Here is a 21,855-nt window from a genome sequence, read left to right on the forward strand (position 1 = left end):
GGGGGGGAGATGTGTGTGGCTGATGAGGGTTTTCTAAAGCACCACATTCACCAAATATGCTTTTGTCTGTTCATTTCACTAAAACATAGGAAGTAGTACATGATCTAACACAGCCAGCTCCCTGCAGGTTTTGTTGCTCCCAAGCACAGACCGCCCAACTTCCACAACAACTGTGAAAGGTTTACATTAAACCGACTGCAGCCAAGACGCCATTCTCGTTTATGCCTTTTGCCTTGATTTGACTCTACACTGACAGCGTGGTTCATACGTGTTAACTTGTCTGATGTTTGTACACATTCGCCAAAACCTACTGAGAACAAGGCAGAGGAATGAAGGACAGCAGTTTGATAGAGCTTGGATTGATCTCTTTAACTGGGTGAAGAAGGTTTGCACCAAATTCATTAAGTCAATTTGAGAACCAAGAAATTAAATAAACGTGATATAAACTGTGCTTAAGGGCAACAAGGAATCCCTCACAGCCTGATCTCCACAATAACGTTACCTTCCTAAAACCTCGATCTGAAGACGTCCCCACCCACTCCACTGTAGCTCATCTGACTGGACAGAAGGCGGCCAATGACAGCCAAACACATTCAATCATTGGGCCCCTCCAGCTTTTTGTCATCCTGAGAGAAATCCAAGCCATCCAAGTGAGTGCAACAGCCACTGTTTTATCTCCAGCGCATTTGTATATCATGATCTTTAAAAGTCAAATAAAACAAAAGAAAACCGGTTAGTGCCCAGTTCCTATTCTCTCCTCTGCCCTCCATCCCTTCCCCTAAACCCCTGCTGGAATTGGTCCACAGAATAATAAAGAGTTCAACTGAGGCAAAACATTAACTGGCCTCCCATTTCCCATCATGCATTCCTGCACAGTATCTGGCACAGAGACCCCAAGAGAAAAACCAGCTAGAAAAATCACAAAAAGCATCACTTTTTCTCAAATGGCGAGGGGCCAAGACCCCCTGAGGGGGAAGTGAGGTTTGGGATAAAAGTACAAAGAAGAGGGGAGCGCAAGAGAGACAGAGAAAGGGGACTTTAGGGGCAAGAGGACAGGGGGATGGGGGGGGGGGGGGGGGGGGGGGGGGGGGGGGGGGGGACAAAAAAGGACATTCCACAAAGAGGCAGCTGTGGCTCCACCTCAACAGAAGCCCCACCCACGGGCCACACCCAAGTGCTGGACAGCCGAACCAAAATGACCCTTTTCTTGAGCAGTTTGTTAAGATAGCGTCCATTAACCAAAAGGTGGTTGCTGCATTTGTAACAAACACTTTGTAAACGGCATCAGGAGAAGACACCCCTTCCTCAGTGCCAACAAAAACCACATTTTAACCCCTAAACCCAGATCCAGTCCATGCTAGCCCGCCCACCCACACATGAGTCTGATATTCCACAATCTCCTGAACTAAAATGTCAGAAATCAATCGATTTTTTTCCAGTTTTAAGAACCCTTCCCACCCACCCAAGTGGTTTGTCCTTTCTTTGGGGGAACCAACAACCAAGGCAAAGGTGGGCTGGCCCATTTCATGAAACAGGTGCCATCCCGCCAAATAAAAGCCTCGAGTGGTGTGTCCCATCTCCTAGTGTGTCAGAATGAAGGGGTATGGTCTCCAGCCGGATGAGAGTCAATAGAAAAGCTGGATTTTTTGTTGTTTGTTTTCATTCCTAGTCTGCTCTGGTGTTTATGTCCATGTGTGTGACTTCAGCTCTCTCTGTACACCCTGTAAGCCACTCACACGTATTCATAAAAATAACAAAAATTAACAAAAAAATTAAAATCTTAGTGCATCCTCCTTTGAAAAATAAACCCCAATTGTAGAAATAAACAGTAAAAGCAGGAAAAAAGTTCAAAACCTCATGGTTTGTTTCTCGTTTTGTTCCCCAAATCTAAAAAAATGTCATCATACTGGTTCATCACAGCTTCCATATTTGTCCTTATTCCTTTTGTTTTACGATTTTCAGCTGCGGGGTTTAGGAAAACTAAAAAAAATACACTTTAGAAAAAGCCTTCCTGGTGCCACAGGGTCAGTGTATGTGACTGAGGTTCACGAAGCCCTGCCCCGCCGCCTTCGCTGTGCTGATGTCATCTCCATGAGCCTGGTCCTCCCCTGTAGTGCAATAGTGTGCTCCAGGTCCAGGCAGTGCCACCCTGGGGCCAAGAGGACGCTACAGAGAACCGGAGGCTGCAGCCTGCAGCTCCTGGAAGGTACTGTCGAAGCAGCGCTTCAGGTCCGAGTAGGTCACAACCAGGACACTTTTCTCATCCCGAGACACCAGGCTGATCTTCTCAGGAACGCCCCCGTCCAGCTGTGTCAACACAGGAAGATGCCAACAAAACACAAAGATTTTGAGTGACTTTGAAATAAAACATTTTGGAATAAGGATTTTAAGTAGAGCTTTAATCATTACATAATTGGCAGAAAAATCAATAAGAATATATTTTATTAAAATACATACATACAAAAATTCTCTAGTTACTTCTCACAAGTGAGGATTTTCTGATGTTCTTTTTTTCTTATGTGAGCTCTTTACCTATTGGACATCATGTTGGGCTTTAGAAAACTGTTAATTACAGCCCGAATTTGTGGAGTACGATTTCATGCTGTACTACTGTATACCCAACATGACCTTTTAAATCTGAGCACATGTACATGTGAGTGTAGAGTCATGTGGATATTAATAAAAGACTCGTCAAAGGGCTATGAAGTACAAAAAGTCACAGCTTTAACCACCTTCAAACTTAAATAGTGAAAAGAGGAACAACAAATGTGAGAAAAGAAACAAGAACTTGTAGGTTCATTTGCTTATTGTTTGGGGCTGCTTTAGGCTTTAAATGTTGGGGTGGATTTGGAATTTGAGATGGGGGTCGTTTGTGTATAGCACAGTTCAGTAGCATTCAGAGCTTTCTATTGGTTGTAATGTCGGTTGTGGCTCAGAAGGTCGAGCGGGTTGCCCGTTAATCGGAAGGTCGGCGGTTCACTCGCCGGCTCCTCCAGGCTGCATGTTGAAGTGTCCTTGGGCAAGATACAGACCCCCGAATGGCTGTTCCGCCAGTGTATGAATGTTAGTTTCTGTTTGAGGTGAATGCAGAGTAGTATGCATTCAGTAGTACACAGTAGTGTAAAAGCGCTTTGAGTGGTCGAAAAGACTAGAAAGGCGCTATACAAATACAGAGTATTTACATTGTTAGCTGAGCTAGCTAAGCTATGTGTTTATTAGCTCTACAAAAGCAAAGTACAAAATGGTCTAACAAACTAGTTTCAAAGAGCTGAGAGATTATCAATTCTGCTGTCCATGACCAGCTGATGACCAAATATCACTTGTCACTGAAAAAAGACCAATACACAACGCATTCATGCTTTCTAGCCAGTGCAGATGTTCTGAAAATAGGCCACTTTGCCCAATTCATGCACATTAAATTGTTCCTTAAGAGAAGAAGAAAGACCACTGACTTTGTTGAGGCAGGAGACAATGTGGCTGAGGTCGATCCAGGGCGTCCCAGCTTCTGTCACCTGGTGAAACAGGTGATCCCGGAAAAGTTTCAACAGGTAGCGGTCGCCCGTCTCCGACCATGTCGGATCCTTCTGAAACCTGATTCAAACAACACAAGTTCACAAAGCGGTAGCAGAACTACAAATCACTCTCATTCACACACACACACACGGGGATCTTTATACGCGTGCCACTTACTCTGGCCGCTCGTTGATGGTGCCCAGTTTGGCCAACAGGCGGAAGAGACGACCGTTTTGCACCTCCTGCAAACAAACAATGATTTATATTCACAAAAGTCCCAAATGTTTTTTTATATATTACTTTTTTGACATTTTGGCCTTTATTTTACAGTCAGTAGTGAAGATTTGGGCAGGAAACAAGGAGATGGGTCAGACATGCAACACAGGTCTCTGGCCGGAATCAAACCGTGGGCATTGCGGTTATATTAACCAATCGCCTACCAGGGCTCTCCAGCAATTCGGAAAATTTTCAGAAAAATGGATAGCCAGCATTCCTAGAGCAGCTTTTTTTGAGCAGCTGCACAGAAGGGACACTGGTAGAATTTCGTGAGGTTGAATCACAGAAATGAATAGACTATAATTTTCTGAATGGGGTGAAAATGGCAAACTTGAAGTTGAACTTGGCACCAAGTGAGGGTAATATTATGCCGCTGCAGGCTGTGGGAGGCAGCACAAATCAACTTCGATTAGAAAGTAAAACACAACCATGTACATTTAGCAATTAAATCTGCTTGAAATCTGCTTGCTGTGATTTAGATTTTCTACGACTTCAGTTATACAGAGAAAGCAGCCTTATGGAGCACACTGACACTGCAGGTTGAGAGATAAAAAAAAACAAACAAACAAATATATGAAGAAAGAAAATTAATGAATGAAGAAAGAATACAATATCTAATAGAGGCATATGTGACAATTCCTCCTTAATAACAGGACCTCACCTCCCTGCACACTGTCAGAAACCAAAACTTAACTTGACTTCCTGTCCATACAATGGACGCCAGACCCGGTTTTCTCACAGGTTCCAGAAGACATTTCCTCCTTACTGAAAGTCAACTAGAAGAAGCTGCACTTTCTTCTAAACACATCTATTCTTGTATGGAGTCTTGTCTGATTATTTATTAATAGAAATCCAAGACAACAGCCACCTCCAATATCACTAATGAATTCAAAAACCAACTCTAAACTAGAGATACATCAGCTAATGAATACAAATGTTTTGAGCTAGCTGCTGTAATATTGTAAAATAGTGGCACCTACAGATACGACAAAAACTTGATGATTTTGACTTTACATCAGATTGTCAACAAGTTGTAGCTCACCTTTCACTTCTGCAGATATAATTTACTCCTGCCTCTCCTTTCTCTTGCTCCTCTCTGCCTGTCTCACCCTGTCAATCGTTTTCTGCACTGTTGGACAAAGTAAAAAGTATTGAAAACCAATGAACTGATCATGTTGGTGTCCTCCAACACTAGCTCCTCTAGACTAACATCTTGTGAGGGGGAAAAATTTTACCAATGGTGGATTCATAATGGCCATTTAAGATCACCTTAGTTTTGAATACAAGTGGTTCTTTTTGGAACCAACATCTAGAGGCTGTGACAACTGCATCTTCCACAGGGACGCATTTGTTGCGTGGTAAAACAGAGGGGGCTAAATAAGGCATTTTTACTCAACAGCAAATATCTTGCCTTGCAATGACTTGCACCTGAATTTATTAAAACTTTTACATTTCAGAGTAGGATCGCGCGATATATTCAAATAATTCATTTAATTGGGATGTCTAATGCCTACATCTTAAGAAATTAGTTATTTAAAAAAAAAAAAGGTGCAAAGAATTAACTTAGATGATGGCTACATTCGCTGTCATGTGACACTGTATGCGCACCTACCACAGTTAACACGTCACTGTCATGACTCCAGGTGGCTAGCTGGCACTGGCTATCTCGTAGTGAAATTAATGGCCGCATCCACAAGGGCAGACTGAAAATAGGCTCTGCTTGCTGATCTGCACTCTTGTTACAAGAAGTGAAGACATGGGAGTCCTCTAAACAGTGTGCAAATCAGAATCTGCTGATGAGGCTGCAAAACGGTCCTTCTGACCCCTCTCTCTCACTCTGTTAACTGTTGTAGTCAACTCAAAGCCTCATTCTCAATACAAAACTGCCTTTATCTCACGAACACAAACAAACGATGCATACAACACTGAGTTGAGAGCAAATGTTCCCAGATGTTCTAAAGTCCTGTTTATGAATGGGAATCGTTAATTTTTATTGATACCCTTATTGAGACTGCTTAACTATCCGATTCTTTATCGATACTTTATTATTTAGTGATGGTTATTTGGTAAGACCAGACCCAACGGGCATGAGGTAGGCCTGCACGGTATGAGAAAAATATTCAATGTGCGATAACGTTAAATGATGACATATCACTTGCGATAAATATTAACTGTGCATATTAACTGCCTGGTTGTTTTTAATTTAATATTTTAAATACAGCTAAATGTTTCTAGAGCAGCAACATTAATGTTTACAACAGCAAAGTAACTCAATAACTTTATCTGACATCACAAGTAGTGAGTGACGTTTAGAAAGAATAACTTAAGTCTGTATCAGTCCCTGGAGCGGCTGGTTTGTCTCAGCCAGCAGCTGAGTTTTTAAGACTACTGACCTGTCTGAGCTCCAGACAGACAGATTTCTATTTAACTTGTTTTTAATATTTGGCTAATGCCAAGCTAGCGTTAGCTGTGCTTGTATAAAACATACAGGATGAGATACTGAGGACAGAGATGATTAAATTAACCACTTCTACATGTTTATCAATACACCTGTCTGTAAGGATAAAGTATTGTCTCTTTTTACTTGCAAAGGTTTTATTGCACGTACTTACAGTAAAGAGCGTAGCTGTCATCAACTAACGTTACAGTAGTTTGGAGCCAACTTAACCCTCACCGTATTCCACCGCGACGGCACAGCCTCTCGCTCTGCTGCCTCTGCGTGTGTGTGCGCATGCGTGTTTTTCTTATCCACTGCGTAGCAAAATAAAACCGAATTGACGCTTGAGACATAACGTTACACCATAGGACTCACAAGTCTCGATAGCAGTATCGATAAGCTCGAACCTTATTGATTTTCGGGTTTTGAGACATTTTGGAACCGGTGTCTAGATCCCCATCCCTAGTCATGTTCAAGTCATTATGTAAAGTTTGGTTGTGATTGGCAAAAAGAGGAGTGGTTTGTAAGCGTGAACTCCTGTTTTTAACCTATATTTCAGTCAAAACTACCCATAAAAATCAAATCTTTCAATGTAGTTCCTAAAGAGTTGAATTTATTTTAGCACATCTACTGTGTGACAAACATTTGCCTCACTGCTACCTACTGTCAATTCAGAAGTTCTTCACTATTTTTCTAAATATGCTAAACCAATTAGCTGTAATTTGACTTGACACTGACTCATGCCCCCCCAAACCTCTCCCCCTTTTACTATACATGCTGTAAATGTTTGCACAATGCAAATCTGATGCACATGTCAGTAACAATTGCTCTTTTATAACCTGTACATTTATTTTTTTTTTTTATTTGTATAGGTTTATGATTATGTCTACGCACCTAGTCACCAGGGCACATTCCTTGTATGTGTAAAAACTACTTGTCAATAAAGCCGTTTCTGATTGTCATTCTGATTACACACTCCCCACCAGCACAGATATCAGCAGATCACAAGCAGATTTGACTAGAAAAACTACTGTACCTTTCCAGCCCATTTTTATTACTAAAGAGTGGAATTTCCTTGCTCTTAGCTTTGGCTGTTCTCTGAACTTATGTTGCTGACATCTTATGTGGCCTGCTGGAAATCTAATTAAAGGAAGGCAAAAACAGAAATCATTTGCAGTAAGAGATGAAATCACCAACATAAACACTTGTATTTGGTGGATTCTGGATGTAAAGGGGAAGTTGGGGAGATGACTGAGAAGAAAGATGAGGTTTGGTTGAGGGTCGATCGTTTCACACATTCACACTAACATGGGGAAACTAAATTCAAGACTGTAAAACCTACAATACGACATCCTGTGTGCACACAACTTCTCTCTTTGCACACCAAACCAATGCCCCTTTTCCGGCCCCAACCCAAGATATCAGCCTGAAAAGAACATGACTGAATCATGTTTACTCATGCCTGCTTCCTACTCCTTCGCCTGACTTTCTCCAGCAGCAGTACGTTTTATAAAGTCGCCGAAAAGACACAGAACGCTTGTTCTGGATTTTTCCACCAGCGATTCAGTAGCAGGTGCGCTGCTTGTGGAGGAGGCTTGTTAATGACGTAGCCTATCAAAACAAAACCAACGTGGTAGCTAACGAATGAGATGTGCACTGGTGTGTTCACTGTTGCTTTACCTGGTCTGTGTTTTTTTTTAAATACCCCCCCCCCCCCGTCTGTGTCTCAGACAACAACTTGATCTGTGTTTTTCTGCAAAATGCTAAAATGGGCCGCCAAATATACCTGGCAGCTTACCAAGGGAAAGTCCATATGTGGGAGAAACTGGGGACACAATTTCTCCCTTTATGTGTTTTGTTTCAAACGTGTAGTGCCCTTCATATACCTTGGCCAGGTCCTCCTCAATGACATCATTCCTCATCTGCGATGCGTCCAGTTGTGTGTAGAATCGAGCTCCAATCATCGGCATAATATCATTGACGCTGCGCAGGCGAGACTGTTCAGTCAGCAGATACCTGAACACACACAAAAACAGAGTCAGAGTTTTCAAAATCAGAGTTTGCCTTCAGGTGAGTTGGAAAGGCACAATTTCCATATGCACCGTCACTATCCCACTCTTCACTAGTAAATGTGACATTTATTTTAACCCCTATCCTAACATGTATAAACGCAGAGAAAATCGGAAGTAAACTCAGTCAACACACACTAAAGATGTACAGTGAATTGATCAAGCCACCACTGGGAGGTCGTATAAGCACACTCTGCTCAAAAGTTTAAGAATAAAAGCATAAGTCTTGTCAAGACACAACAGTCAATTCAGAACTGCTCTACACTGGACTTACTCTAATTACAGCAAGTTAATTTGCCTTTGACGTCGCACTTCTAGATAACCTGAATAACTGAGAATCTTCAGACGCATCCTCAGCTCCTACAAAACAGATCATCATCATACTGGTTATCTATATTGACTTTGGCCTGGAAGAAATGCAGACAGACTGTAGGTGCAGACAGAAAATCACAACGGCTGACGAATCTACCATCACCAACCGCATAACTGGTGTGGGTGGATGACATCTTTCTGAGTTCTGAGAAAAGAATTAATCAGATATACAGTTAAAAATAAAAACACTGGCTAGTATAATTTGTATCCCAGGGCACAGTGTTTTTAAAATCATGTTATGATTCTTTGATTTACATTCCTAACTTTTTATGCTGATGATTTATGGTAATATTCGTTGTAACACTGGGGATTTGTTTATGTTACGGTAATGTATTATAAAAACTTGTTATGAAACTCTTCGTTCCCCACAGACGGAATGACATCTGAGAGGCAAAGTTACAGCTTTGGGAAAGCATGCAACCATGGTCTGCGTTTTGTGGATGGAGAAAATTGAAGGAAGTTACTTGTTACCAACAGGTGAGGAGATCAACTGACTTAACAGCATGTTGATATGAGGATGTTAACAGAACGTTTCTGCTACAGATACATGGTAATGCTCTTAAACCTAAGTTGACCCGAAACAGGTATTCCATGTAAGCTTTTCAGTCAAACTGCTTTCTGTGTCATGTCCAATTTTAATCAGGACTAGTCTCGATTCTATGCTGATTATTATAGGGGGTATCTGAAATGAACGCCCCCTCCCTTTCTTACAGAATGAGGTTCTTGAGGTCTGAAGAGTAGTTGATGGACACCAGCTCCATGGCCTTCTGCAGGTTCTCCCTTTGAATGCCAGCCAGGGAGTTACATGCCAATGCTAGCACCACCTTGCCCAGCGACACTAGGTCCGCTTGCTACACAACAAAAACACAAACAAACCAAAGACAGACATGCCTGTTTTACAAAGAGCTTTAACCACAGGCTGAAGCTCACTCCATTAGATCCTCTGTATGTTCATGCGTAACTGACCACAGACTACATCATGGAAAGTACCTGGTACTGTGGCATTAGGGCAAGATGATTGGTCTGACTGTTGTCAAACGTTAAGACATCAAACACTCCAACACAGTTCACCCGTAACCTGCAGAGATAAGACACCATCATTGTGAACAGTTTGTGTGCATGTCTGTATTGAGTGTGCACAACCACATGCTTGTGTAAAAAGGAAGCCAGAACTGAAAATAATCTTCCGCTTTTAATGCATTTACAGTTAACAGTCATATCTACATTTTCAGCCCTGAAACTGAAAATTCATGCTCATCCGTACACCACCATTTATGGTTAAGTGCGACAGGCTCTAATCAACAACACTCATCAGCCCAAGCTGAATGGTGAAATGCGTGCGGAGGTATTTATACCTGGTCTTTCCAGTAATAAGAATCTTGCTGGGGTCCATGACGCGGCAGGCCAGACCGGCAGTGTGGATGGTGCGTAGGGCCGAGCTGAGCTGGACAATGTAGGCCCAGATCAGAGACTCAGGGAGCAAACCTGCGTGCTGCCGCGGTGGGGGAGGTTCATGTTGTCCTGCACACAAAGACATGCCTTATCACACAAACAGAGGGTTAGAGACCTTACCTATGAACTTAACCTCAAACTGTCAACTTCTGTGGCAATCTCACCTTCAGGGAAAACAGTATCTCACAGTTGTGATGCGAGTAATATGCGTCATCTACCCTAATCTGTGAATCTGCTTATTATTTTCTTGATTAATCAAATTATTGTATCATCTCTATGATGTCTGACAGTAATGGTGAAAAATACCCATCATCCTTTCCTAAAACTCACGGTGAAGTTGCCTAATTGCTCATTTGTCTGACTAACAGAACGAACCCCAAAAGTTAATCAGTTTACATTTTGATAAAACTGAAATCCTTACAATTGAGAAGCTGGATCTCAGGGATGTATTACTGCTTAAAAATGACCATTCCTTAAAAAAAAGAAATGTACAATTCTTTTTTTGTCGATTGACTAGAGGTTTTCAACTCTTGTATGAAAAAACAGATAATTCAGCTCACGTTCCCGGAAATCATGTCCAACTATCTGTTCAATAATTTTTCTTACGTGTAAACGTAAGGTTGGGTTGTGTCAACTAGGCGAGTGTTAGGGTGTGTACGACACAACACAAGCCACAATTTCACAACAAGAACGCTTGTTCGTTTCCCTGAAGGCCACTCCAGAAAGAAATGCATCTGCATCATGTGATCTGGTGTTTCTGAGGGTTTTTTTTGTATTACATGTTCTCCTGTGCAATCTTGTACAATTCATAAATTACAGTTTGTTTTCAGTGTTTGCTACAGACTAAAGTCCAATGGTTTTGCTTCCTCTGTCTGCATTCCTGTAGGTAGGGCATAAAGCACCTGCCCTAGGATCAGTTTCAGCCACAGTTTCCTCCAAGACCCCGTGTCTCTCTTGCACAGACAGAGGCATACTAACGGTCAAAAAGGACACAGACTCCAAACACATGAATCATCTTTGAAGCCTCAAGACATCCATGAGAGTTTCACACCTTTAAACTTTTTGGATAAGGTATATTCATTTCAAGTCAATCGAGTGGTTTAATATACACCTACACGCAATCTAAGCCATCAAATGACGGATGTGAGCAAAACCGCATGCAATGCAAACATGAAAACACACATCCAAATAGACCTAGGTCAATGACCTCATTAGCAAACAAGTAAACAAATTCAAAATGTGTGAAGCAGATGGGCGCAGAGGGGGTCTGAGGTGATGCTGGGTCTATTTTAGAAACACTGAAAGGGAGGAAGAGTAACACACCCCACTTCCTCTTGGTAAAGTACGAGTCTGCTGCTGGGTCATTGAAGTGTCTGCTGAACATGGTTTCTGCACCCGCATGGAAGTCATATGAGAACACCAACGCTAAAAGGGCAAACAAAGGGAAAAGGTAAGCTTTAGGGTTCCGATAATTCAACAATCAGCAACAGTTGAACAGCTATACAGATTTTCATCTCGCCAATAATTGTGACTTTATCCTGCATTGTATTCCACCATCACAACAATCAAAGTACAACTCCGTAGCTTCTATTTGGTCACAAACACCCACCTTAAATAGAGCTTGAATGCAACACTGCAACAAGTATACCACTCCACCTTATATTTTATGGAGCAGGTCAACATTAGGTCTGGGTCGTGTAAAAAATACAAATTAACCATGCCCAGAAGAGATAGAGAGAGAGAGAGATATATATATATATATATATACACACATATATATATACACACACACACACACACACACACACCACTCACAGTGGTCTCCAAAGGCCTTTGTGGTGAAGACCTCCCTCAGTGTTACAGAGTTTGAGTGCTGAATCTTCTTCCACATGTCCACCAGCATCATGCACTTTGTGTTAACAAGGCGGAAACCTGGACACATTTAAAAAATAAAAATGATAAACAAACATAAGCAATTACAAATAAGATCCTGTGCCACCTTTAAATATGATATGACCCCATAACAAATAAATTTCAATAGGGATGCACCGAATGTTTGGCCACTGAAATTAATCGGCCAAAAAAAACAAAACAAGCGCTTTCTGTGTTCCGCCTAATAAGTTAAATGACTGAATAACATTTACCGAACAATTATGTTGACATGTCGGCAGTGTGGAAACATTTTAAAGTGTCTGAGAAAGATGCAAAAGTCACCATTTGCAGACACTGTTCTGTTGAATTGTCTCCTAGCACTTCCACACCATCTGTGGCTGACTTCTTCAAGGCAAAGAACGGTCTGACCCGCTTTGAGTGTTTCTGTCACTCATTTATAAGAAGGCGATTAAGCTAACTGCACTGAAACGGATCAGAGCGAGCTGACAGGCAGGTTAGGCTTTACCCTGTCATTTTCTCTCTTTACAAAGACAAGTGTTGCAGTATGAGAGTCCTAACTGAAGAGAGGCCATGAGGTATTCAGGTTACTCGATACAAGAACAACATTATTTATCAAATTGGGTCGGACTTGATGAATTTAGGAGGATACACCTGTGACAACGTAAGGTTTTCCTGTGGGAAACACTGAGTAAAAAGCACATTTTGACTATTTAATGGTAAAAAAATAAAAAAAAGGCAAAATAAATGGAAAAAATATGAATGTACTTGTTCAGTATTCTGCTAATTTTTTTTATTAAATTTGGTGATGGCTTCGGTCAAGAATTTTCATTTCGGTGCATCCCTACACTTCATGTTTATTCTAATAAAAGTGAGGAGTCGTAACACATTCTGCGTACTGCACTGTTCATGCTGTAATGAAGTGTGTGTTTTCTGCACAACAGCAATGCATTATTTTCCTTTAAAAAAGGGGAAAATCAAACGTTGCATAAAGGCTCATCTTATTTTTTGTTAAAACAAATGAATGATTATCCCAAGGGGGGCAAAAACAGTTGCTAATTAAACTATTATTCCAAGTCTGCAAATATAAGTTTTTGTTGCTTCAGTTATATTTTCTTAAAATCTGCATTAATTTGGTTGGAAAAGGGCAATTTAAGAAAGCTTTGGATACGGTAAGTTATTATCTCACCCAGCTGCTTTTTCCTTACCGTAAAAGTCAATACATGATCATATCATTTGCCTCAGTGGCTATTCTTAGTTGTGTGACAAGTGTGCTATGCTTCTTTGAAAGACAATTTCTTACCATGTATCCTCCTCAGGCAGTAAGGCAGATCATCCTTGCTGTTGACCGCTTTGTAGCAGGAGGTGATGTAGCTGAAGTTGCTGGTCTTCTGCATGCGGTTTGGTGGGGGAAGAGGCTCCAGGGGAAACAGGCTATGATAGCTGTCCACCTCAGATGGTACATCTGCCAAAGACAGAAGCAGTTTCAGAAGGAAAATGATAACATGCTAGTGCACAAACACATGCAAACAGATCCAACAACATTAAGTTACCTCGAAGGCCATAGACCATATGATCAATCAGTTTTGACCAATGCTAATTCAACACTTAATTATGAACCATAATGTAATTTGAGAGCGCACAAATTGTACCTCATTATTGAGTGTGAGAAAAAAAGAAGAAGAAAAAAAAAACAAAACATGTGGGTAACTGGAAGCAAAACCCAGAGACCACAAACAAATTTCAAAACCCTTTGACACTAACATGAGGAAATAAACTCTACAACAGACTTGCACGTTTGTTTAAGCAACATAGGTTTGTCTACTTGTGAACCAACAACAGTGCACCAAAATGGTCTTTTGTTGAATACAGAACACATTCTTTCATTGATTATAAAGTGTTTTTATTGCATGCCTGCCTCATTTTGCTGCGCACACAGAAATTATTGAATTAATAACAACCCTTTGTGGCGACAACAGAGTAGCCCCTTTACCTGGATTCTCTGAATGGTCAATCTGGGCCATGGTTATCAGATGTCTGTTTATCAACTCCTGGAGGACAAATAAAAGGGCATCAGACAAAACCTCCAGAGAAGAACACAGTGAAGATATTAAGTGAAAACGAAGGGAAAGTGGAAAATACCTGTCGGAGTTCATCAGCCATGAAGAAGGATGGAGCATTGGCTTTCGGCTGCATGTAGGCCACATGAGGCGCAGTAGGTGGATAGATATGGTAGGTAGGAAACACCTGTGATGAAACCAGAAAAACACAGCTTCCTATTTATTGAGAAATGAAAACCCGTGTGATCATAAATGTATTATTCCTCTCCCCACGTGCTTGCCCCCCAAAAGAACCTCAGATCAGATAGAGTTTAAATGCAGTTTGGTGTTTGGTTAGGACTTCTAGTCTAGTCAAAGTCTTCTAGTGTATTCCCAGCTTTAGTTTTAGCAAGTGTTTCTTGACTAAAATACAGAGTAGGGCAGCACATACCATCCCAGCCATTGGTGCCGGGGTGTTGTCTGTGTAGAAGTAGGTGGTCCCGCCTACAGTCTCTTTCTGTATTATGTGAGCGCCCTGGTCCGATGCGGTGGTGGGCACCATGTAGTTGGCAGGGTTTGGGGTGTGACTGCGCCGACGAGGTGCAGGTGAGGTGTGTGGTGTAATTTTTGGAGAGTGGAGAGGAGATGATCCCGCAGACAGAGACATGCCTAAAATTAGAGACAAAAGGAAACTAAATTACTTCATGAAAAGGGGATATGAAATGTTTGAAAGGAGCACAGCGCCCAAAAATGTCTACTTTTGTTTCAACAGTAGCACATGTGATGGTATAGACAGGAGGGACTTCGCTGACCTGCTGGACTACACAATTTGTGAGCTAAAGATGAAGAAAACAAAACTGAGTCATGTAGAAATTAGAGCAAAGCAGATGTAGCAGGGTGAGTTCTCAGTTGGTAATGCTGCAGAAACGCTCACCTGGAGCCAGCGCAGCGGCTGTGGAGCTGCTGATACCAGGATGTGGGAAGAGAGGTGAGGGGAAGGCCTGGACAGTGGACTGAGCCATGGTGGCCATACGTGGAGCTCCCTTGGGGATAAACTCACTTGCTGCCGGGTTAGGAGCCTGGTGGCACAAAACATGCAAGAGTTACATGAAATCAATTACTCCTGTTAGAGTCAATAAAGACTCATACAAAAGTCCAGACCTGAACTTTAAAAGCAATTTAAAATTATTTTACTCTCTATGACGGGACGCTTATATGCTCACCTTTCTCCTTTGGGAAATGCTAAGAGCACCAAAATCACTGAACAGTGAGGATGTCGGGGAGTTCACTGGATCTGTGGAAGACCAAAGAGTGTAAGGAGCTGAGCAGTGGTGCTTTCAAAATTCAATGGATGAGTGCTTAACACTGCTCCACAGAGCTCAGTAGGAGTCGTACCATGAGCGCTGTGGGTGAAGTTCTTGGCACCATCATTGAGGAGACTGGGAGAGCTGCTGCTGGTAGTCATCCGCTGAAGAGGGCAGCACCAAGATCAGATGTGTTACAGAAAGCAATCTAATATATGTTTATCAGTAAATAAATAACCAAATATTGTATTCTGATGTGAGAATTTAAATAAAACAATTTAACCATACGCAAAACATTTCAATAACTAATATAGTGCCTCAGTTTAAAGGGGGACCTACAACAGTAGTGTGACCACACATACATTTTCAAAGCAGCCTTTATTACGCTGTATGTTTACACTAACTACATATCTACAGCTTCTCCTATGTACCTGCATCATTGAGTATTTGGACTCTGCGGGGCTTCCAAACCCATTGACCCCAATAAAGCTGCTGCTGAAGTAAGAGTTGGTAAGATTGGCATCACTCAGGGTTGCGCCCTCCATCCCTGGGACTGTGGATGACAGAAAAAAGTTTAGCAAATACTAACTGCAGCAACATTGATAGGAACATAGTTATTTCAGGACTTTAACAGAGACCAGAAGGTAAAGTATGCCATTTAATGTCGGTACTACTGACTGTTTGGTTAACCAATCACAGAGCTAATTAGAAAGCATGTAAACAGTTCCACACCTGCAGTGAGCCACTACTAATGACAGCCACAGGGCGATATCCACTCCGTCTCATTTTGTAAACTTTTTTAGCAACAATTACTGTCTTCAGTGGCTCCAAGTTAATGTGGGCGCAGTTGGTTTTTGAGTTGCATGTGAATAGTTGTTACTTGATGTTTGTTTACGTTGGGAAAACACTAACATAATGCAAAAACAATGCCCCGTGAACAGCTAGCCTAGCTACGCTACTGTTAGCAAACATTAAATTGGCATTAAACAGCAACACTGCAGTTAGTATAAACAACATTTAACTGGGGAACAACCAAGACCATCAGTACTACAACTGATATCGCTGTTCTGAAGGCAAGGCCAGCCACATTAAAGTTAGTTAAAGCGGTCAAGTTAACGCTAGCTTAGCTAACGCTAGCTGGCTATTAGCTACACTAGCTAGTGGGTCGCGGATTTCTGCCCACTCACAGCTGTCACAAACCAGCAGACATGCCCCGTGTAAGCTGCAAAAGCATGGATAATGTTACATGTTGTTGTAAAGCATAACTAACACCACCTGAAGACAAAAGCTATTCCAAAGACAGCCGAAGAGCCGAGTCTGTGCTAGCAGCCTGCAGGAAGGTTGATAGTGTTTGGCAGGTAAATGAAACCCACGTTGTTTTGGGGTGAAGAGGCCTCAGTGAATCCTCGGGCTAAATTTTAACAAAGCCCAATAAGGCCCAAAAGTAAAGTCACAGTCAGCCCCCCCGTGTGAGGCCTTGTCTTTCTGCATTTTTTACTCACTGGTTAACAGCTGCCCGTCGATAGACGTGCCTGCAGGCCCCAATGTTTCGCTCTTCTTTGACACACCGGTCCCCCCGCCTCCCGGGCAGGCCGCCGCGGAGCCACCGAGGGAATACCCCGCTGGCGTCCCGCCACCCCCGGCCATGGACAACGGGACGGGGCTGCCGCCGCCGCCGTGCAGCGGCAGGCTTGCCATGGACGGATCCTCGTGCAAGAACTGACACTCGTCTCCATAAAAGCAGGTCTTGTCCTTCGCGTAATATCGGCAAAACTTCACTTTGACATTGGGTATCCCGGCACCCCCAAGCGGAGCAGCTGAAGCTGGGAGTCCACTGTTCATGGCACCGCTGCTGCCGCCGCCGCTGCTGCCGGAAGACACTCAAACATAGAGAGACGCAGATAGCTAGCGAGCTAGCCAGCTAGCTTGCAAACAGTTTCCCCTTAAAGGAACGGATAAATATCACTTCAGCTGGTGGAGAACACTTAAGACGCTGCAGTACTCACATTATAAGGCTAAGGTGCATGGTGGTTTAAGAAAATATCGTTGCATGCTTGGAGTCCTGGTCGTCGTTGTTATCGCTATCCATGCAGCTGCCGTCTTCGCAAAGTAGCCTGTTGTTGTTTTTTGGTCGCAGTCAGGCTGCTCTGCTAGGCACAAGCTAGCATAGCTTTGCATTGTGGGTATTACACCGTCTGGAAGAGTTTACCTGCTGCAAGCTGCAAATTGGACTTGCAGAGCGGAGAGATTGTGAATGCAAACGAATATTTAAGATGAAGGGGTGGAGAGGTTTTGAGTTTGCAGGATCAAGCTCTTCAGTCTGTGCTTTCAGTCGTCAGCTGAATTGATTTCATTGCAATAAATAATAACATATGTTAAATTATATCCGAGGTTATGACGCAGATTATTGCTTTAACTTAATTTATATAAATGTACAAAAATAGACGTAGGAGAATACAACATCAGGACTAAAAACAAGAGAAGGTCAAAAACTAATAGAGATCAGATAAGTTCATTTAAATATTCAGGGAAAGACATATTAGATTATGACAGTAATTGAGAACATATAAAGCAGCCTAATAACACCTCTCTTTTCAATAAGCTTTTGTCTGTCTCCACTAGGTTACATAAAAAATATGTTTGAAGCATATTTTACTCAAAATGAGAAAAACACTGCAGCTGCGCGCACTTGCCATCTTATAAAATAAAAAAACTCGAAAAAGCACATTTTAAGTTAGTCTATTCTTCGGTTTTTTTTAAAATGTTTTTGCACTTCAGATATTGCAGGCGTGGCTGAAAACGTCAACAATAAAGTGTTACTTCCCCTGTTAAAAAGCTAGGCACACATCTCAAAGTTTCGATGTCTGAGCGTACATTTGAGTATGTGACACTGACAGAAAGAGCATCAACACGGAGGCAGAAAAACATGATTGCGGGTGAGTGAGACATTTACGGTCTCTGTTCTGTTGTTTGAGTTCATGGCACTGAGGAAAGGTGAATTTAAAGTATATTGTGACATATAAGGACAGAATTTAAGCATGTTTATAAAAAAAATGTTTGATGTTGAATTGAACGGAAGGATGCTATCTTTCAAATTTCATATATGGAGATTAGGTCTCTGGGGGATTGTTGGTCTTCCTCTGAAGGTTTCAACACTCAGCTGTAGTTCATCATTATGAGGATCAAAAGTGGCTGTGTGTTGAGAGGATGACCGTTCAAATCAGTTTAAACAAATCAGACTCAGGTTTTAAATGTAGTTTAAAAAAATACAGTATAATATAAAAAATATATATAATGCATATATTATATAGTGTAAATAAACCAGCGGTTAACTTATCTTTATGGCAATACTGTCATTGTTTCTTGTTTTGTGTTACTTAATAATTCTTGCATATATTTCTTTCAAATATCATTTTCTTTTTTAATTGATTCAGTCTATTTAGAAACATTTGAAATAAAGTTATAAATTTTCTGTCTTTCAAGCTGTTCTGCTGTGTGCTGTGGTGCTGCACTGCTCTGATGGTGTGGCGGTGCAGAATCAGCATTGCATGACCAGTAATGAGGTAAAGAAAAAGCTGCCAGAATCCTTACTATGTTTTAACTTAACAATGCAAATTACTTTCACATAGTCTATTTGAGTTACTGTATATTTCTGGGGCATTATTAAGTTATGGGAAATTGTTACTCTTTGGTAAGCTCAAATGATTTTGAACTAAAATGTGCATGAACTGATATAGGTGAAACACAACAGACAGTCAGACTGCAGGTTTTACAGATCATAATGATATTTAATGTTTGCTTTTTACAGCCAACACATGAATGGCTGTCATGAATGTCGTAGCCAGAGTCTTCCATTCACAGGGCCAGATTATCAGATTAAACAGAGACAGAGACCTTTCAGAGTACATAATGTGGATTCACTTAGAAACAGAAAAACAGAACTGTAAAGCAACAAGGGGTTGAAAAAAATCAGGGAGGGAAATAGCATAAACTTGAATAAATTTACTAAAACTTTATTACACAAATAAAAACATACATGTGGCAAATATATACACATATCCTTAAAAGACAATATATGAGTAATATATGCATGTGTATTAACACATAGCGTTAAAGTACAAGTCTTAGAGTAGGCTACTACTTCCTTCATTGCTTGTTCAACATGTTAATGGTGTGTGAAGAAAGTCTGTCATTTTAGTATGACAGCTTGAGACCCGTAATAGCAGACACAAGAAAAGCTTTAACGTTATTATTTTGACAAGTTAAAGCACAGGTGTTAATGATAAAATTAACATTGAAACAACAGTCATCAATGTTTTATGATCATCTCATATGAGCCTCTTTTATGTGTTCTTGCACCATTTAAATAAAATCTTCATGCTACTTGATGCTAGTTAATGCAGGATAATTAAATATTGAGTCTTGTCTTTCAGGTGACATTCTTTGTTCCAGCAGACTATGTGAATTCATCTGGTCCTGTCAGCGTAGAGGCCTGTGTTGGTAAGAAACTCAACATCTCCCTGGAGCACTTATCTGAATACCCTGTTTGCGACTGGATCAGAGGAGTAGACCAAGTACTGACAGTGTAAGTAAATATCTGTGTGTGTGTGCGTATGTAAGTGTGTTTCCCCCTTTTTTTCTCACGTGTATATGTTTAAACTTATACGTTTCCTTAAATCCTCACCAGAAATGGGAGTCACTCCATGGTCCTACCACCGCTCTCTCAGACAGATTCAGGGGAGTACACGCTGAGCTGTAAAACTAGCAATGAGACCTGGTCAATGAAAGTGTCTCTTTGTGTAAAGGGTGAGTAACACTCTCTACTACAACGCTCAGTCAGCACTCAGTAAAGCAAACAAACACTAGACAGTTTGATGCTGATTTTTAAAAAAAAGTTATAGTAAAATACATTTTTTTTCCAGGACGTCCCACAAAACCAAAGCTGACACTGGATCGCCTAGAACACCAAAAGAAATCCCCATATTTCAAATGCATCTCTGAGGGCTGCCCAAAGCCAACTATTAATTGGTCTGGGTAAGATGTCATGCAGTATCATCTGCTGACACTAACTTTATTTAAAAAAACATCTTATTATAGTGTGATTTCTTTTAATAATGATGTTTCTCCTCCTTTTGAATAGAACGCGCACAAAGCCTGGGGATTCTATATCCAGCAGTCTGTATGCTGAGAGTGGAGTGATGTGCTGTGCCAGTAACACAGAAGGACAAGAATGCTCCCAACTGTATGACTACGGTAATTAAATATGTAAACAAATTCATTAAATACATCGTCCAAAAGATTTATACATACTAAATGATTACAGACGCAAACTAATTTGCTCATTACTAACTATTGCTAACTATTTGTCTTCTTTAATTAATCGTGCTATAGCAAACAATCTAACAAAAGAATCACCTGACCATCAAGTCTGTTGCGTGACTTGTGGCCCTACTGTGTGTTTCAGACCTAGGGAGTGACTCAGTGAAAAGTGACGAAGTTTCTAATGTGACTTTGAGCACTGGTCAGTCTTTACTGCTTCGCTGCCGAATAAAGTCTCAACAGTCACCTGAGTGGAAGAATGGCAGCCAAATAATGGATGCCAAAACAATCGCCTGCTCTAAAGCCAAGAAGAAGGTATAGTATTTCTTACTGAGACGAATGAGTTTTTCCTTAAATTTTCTTTTATTTCCCTGTCGTTTTTTAATACTTAAATCTTACCACACAAATCATAAACTACTGCACTGGTCTTTCCCATTCAAATCATAACATCTATATGTTTTTGTCCCAGATTTGCATTAAAAATGACTTACATTTGGGATATTGGATGGCCTACCTGTTCATAGAATCACTTGATGTGGAGCACAGTGGCACATATACCTGCAGTTTTCCAAATGTCAAACCAAAGTTAGTCCACATTCACGTAAAGGGTTGGTAGAACTAATTTCACTTGGCTCTTTCTCTTTGCATGTGTAGTAATTTCAACTTTTCCTGTGGTTCTCGTTCTTTTTTTGTACTGATTTCATTCTTGTGTTTCCTCAGCTGAAGATTTCATCGATTTCAAGCTGGATCAGAGCAAGGAAGTTCTGGCTCAGAACGTATCCAGCTCCTGTTTGCAAGCCAATGTTTCCTACCGCCCTGTGCTCAACAACTGTTTCTGGGAAGCTCCTGATAAAACTAGGACTAAATGCATCAGGGACAGCTGGGTGACAGAACACAGGTAGCTGCATGAAGCAATGCTCCTGGAGCTGAACTCTATCGATGAAATGCTAACAATGTTGCAAAAGGCCATCAGCATGTAGAAATGTACAACATATTTCAGTTTTTTCCCACAACTGCTATTGGAAAATATAACCATACAAATGTTGGCTTTGACTCTCTCTTTGTAGAACTGTGAAGCTATGTAATCAACTCAAATCAGGACTTTATAAGTTACACTTGGAGGCTGGAGGAAAAAAACAAACAGCGAATATATCAGTGTGTGTTGTGGGTAAGAGAGATTTGTT

At 41.2% G+C, this 21,855-nt stretch overlaps 2 protein-coding genes across 6 annotated transcripts in view; one reads left to right on the forward strand and one right to left on the reverse strand.

The window, feature by feature from the left end:
* Positions 1 to 8: 8 nt before the first annotated feature.
* Positions 9 to 17,579, reverse strand: pan3 (poly(A) specific ribonuclease subunit PAN3). Of its 3 annotated transcripts, none has more exons than XM_046067312.1 (19): positions 17,359 to 17,575; positions 16,855 to 17,219; positions 15,784 to 15,905; positions 15,444 to 15,516; positions 15,272 to 15,342; positions 14,983 to 15,127; positions 14,500 to 14,717; positions 14,152 to 14,256; positions 14,003 to 14,060; positions 13,313 to 13,474; positions 11,935 to 12,051; positions 11,443 to 11,544; positions 10,023 to 10,188; positions 9,658 to 9,745; positions 9,379 to 9,518; positions 8,113 to 8,242; positions 3,691 to 3,755; positions 3,453 to 3,591; positions 9 to 2,307 (listed from the first exon to the last, which is right to left on the reverse strand). In XM_046067312.1, the coding sequence occupies exons 1-19, from the start codon at positions 17,376 to 17,378 to the stop codon at positions 2,167 to 2,169; spliced, it is 2,427 nt and encodes an 808-aa protein (XP_045923268.1). In that variant the 5' UTR covers positions 17,379 to 17,575; the 3' UTR covers positions 9 to 2,166. The 3 variants fall into 3 exon arrangements, 2 of the variants coding, with proteins under 2 accessions (XP_045923268.1, XP_045923277.1); XR_006827880.1 differs by lacking the exon at positions 9 to 2,307 and adding an exon at positions 4,832 to 4,918 and having other exon boundaries at positions 3,519 to 3,591; positions 17,359 to 17,579; XM_046067321.1 differs by lacking the exons at positions 16,855 to 17,219; positions 17,359 to 17,575 and adding an exon at positions 16,628 to 16,763.
* Positions 15,925 to 21,855, forward strand: part of flt3 (fms related receptor tyrosine kinase 3) — a 12,434-nt gene continuing 6,503 nt past the window's right edge. The window contains exons 1-10 of one of the 3 annotated variants that reach the window (XM_046067229.1): positions 15,925 to 15,996; positions 18,836 to 18,915; positions 19,786 to 19,937; positions 20,040 to 20,158; positions 20,275 to 20,386; positions 20,493 to 20,605; positions 20,817 to 20,986; positions 21,141 to 21,279; positions 21,392 to 21,569; positions 21,739 to 21,839. In XM_046067229.1, the coding sequence (XP_045923185.1) occupies positions 18,901 to 18,915; positions 19,786 to 19,937; positions 20,040 to 20,158; positions 20,275 to 20,386; positions 20,493 to 20,605; positions 20,817 to 20,986; positions 21,141 to 21,279; positions 21,392 to 21,569; positions 21,739 to 21,839 (1,099 nt within the window). In that variant the 5' untranslated portion in view covers positions 15,925 to 15,996; positions 18,836 to 18,900. Of the gene's footprint in view, positions 15,997 to 16,291; positions 16,711 to 16,997; positions 18,289 to 18,835; positions 18,916 to 19,785; positions 19,938 to 20,039; positions 20,159 to 20,274; positions 20,387 to 20,492; positions 20,606 to 20,816; positions 20,987 to 21,140; positions 21,280 to 21,391; positions 21,570 to 21,738; positions 21,840 to 21,855 lie in introns of those variants that run through there. The other 2 variants (XM_046067221.1, XM_046067213.1) reach the window with 2 other exon arrangements.

The sequence above is a fragment of the Micropterus dolomieu genome, linkage group LG01 (genome assembly GCF_021292245.1).
Source record: "Micropterus dolomieu isolate WLL.071019.BEF.003 ecotype Adirondacks linkage group LG01, ASM2129224v1, whole genome shotgun sequence".
Classification (NCBI taxonomy): domain Eukaryota; kingdom Metazoa; phylum Chordata; class Actinopteri; order Centrarchiformes; family Centrarchidae; genus Micropterus; species Micropterus dolomieu.

Coding starts and splice junctions, on each gene's coding strand:
- pan3 (XM_046067312.1), bottom strand. CDS start 17,378: ATGCACCTTAGCCTTATAAT. Junction 11,545..11,934: donor AAAGGCCTTTGGAGACCACT/GTGAGTGGTGTG, acceptor TTGCCCTTTTAG/CGTTGGTGTTCTCATATGAC. Junction 9,746..10,022: donor CTTATTACTGGAAAGACCAG/GTATAAATACCT, acceptor TTATCTCTGCAG/GTTACGGGTGAACTGTGTTG.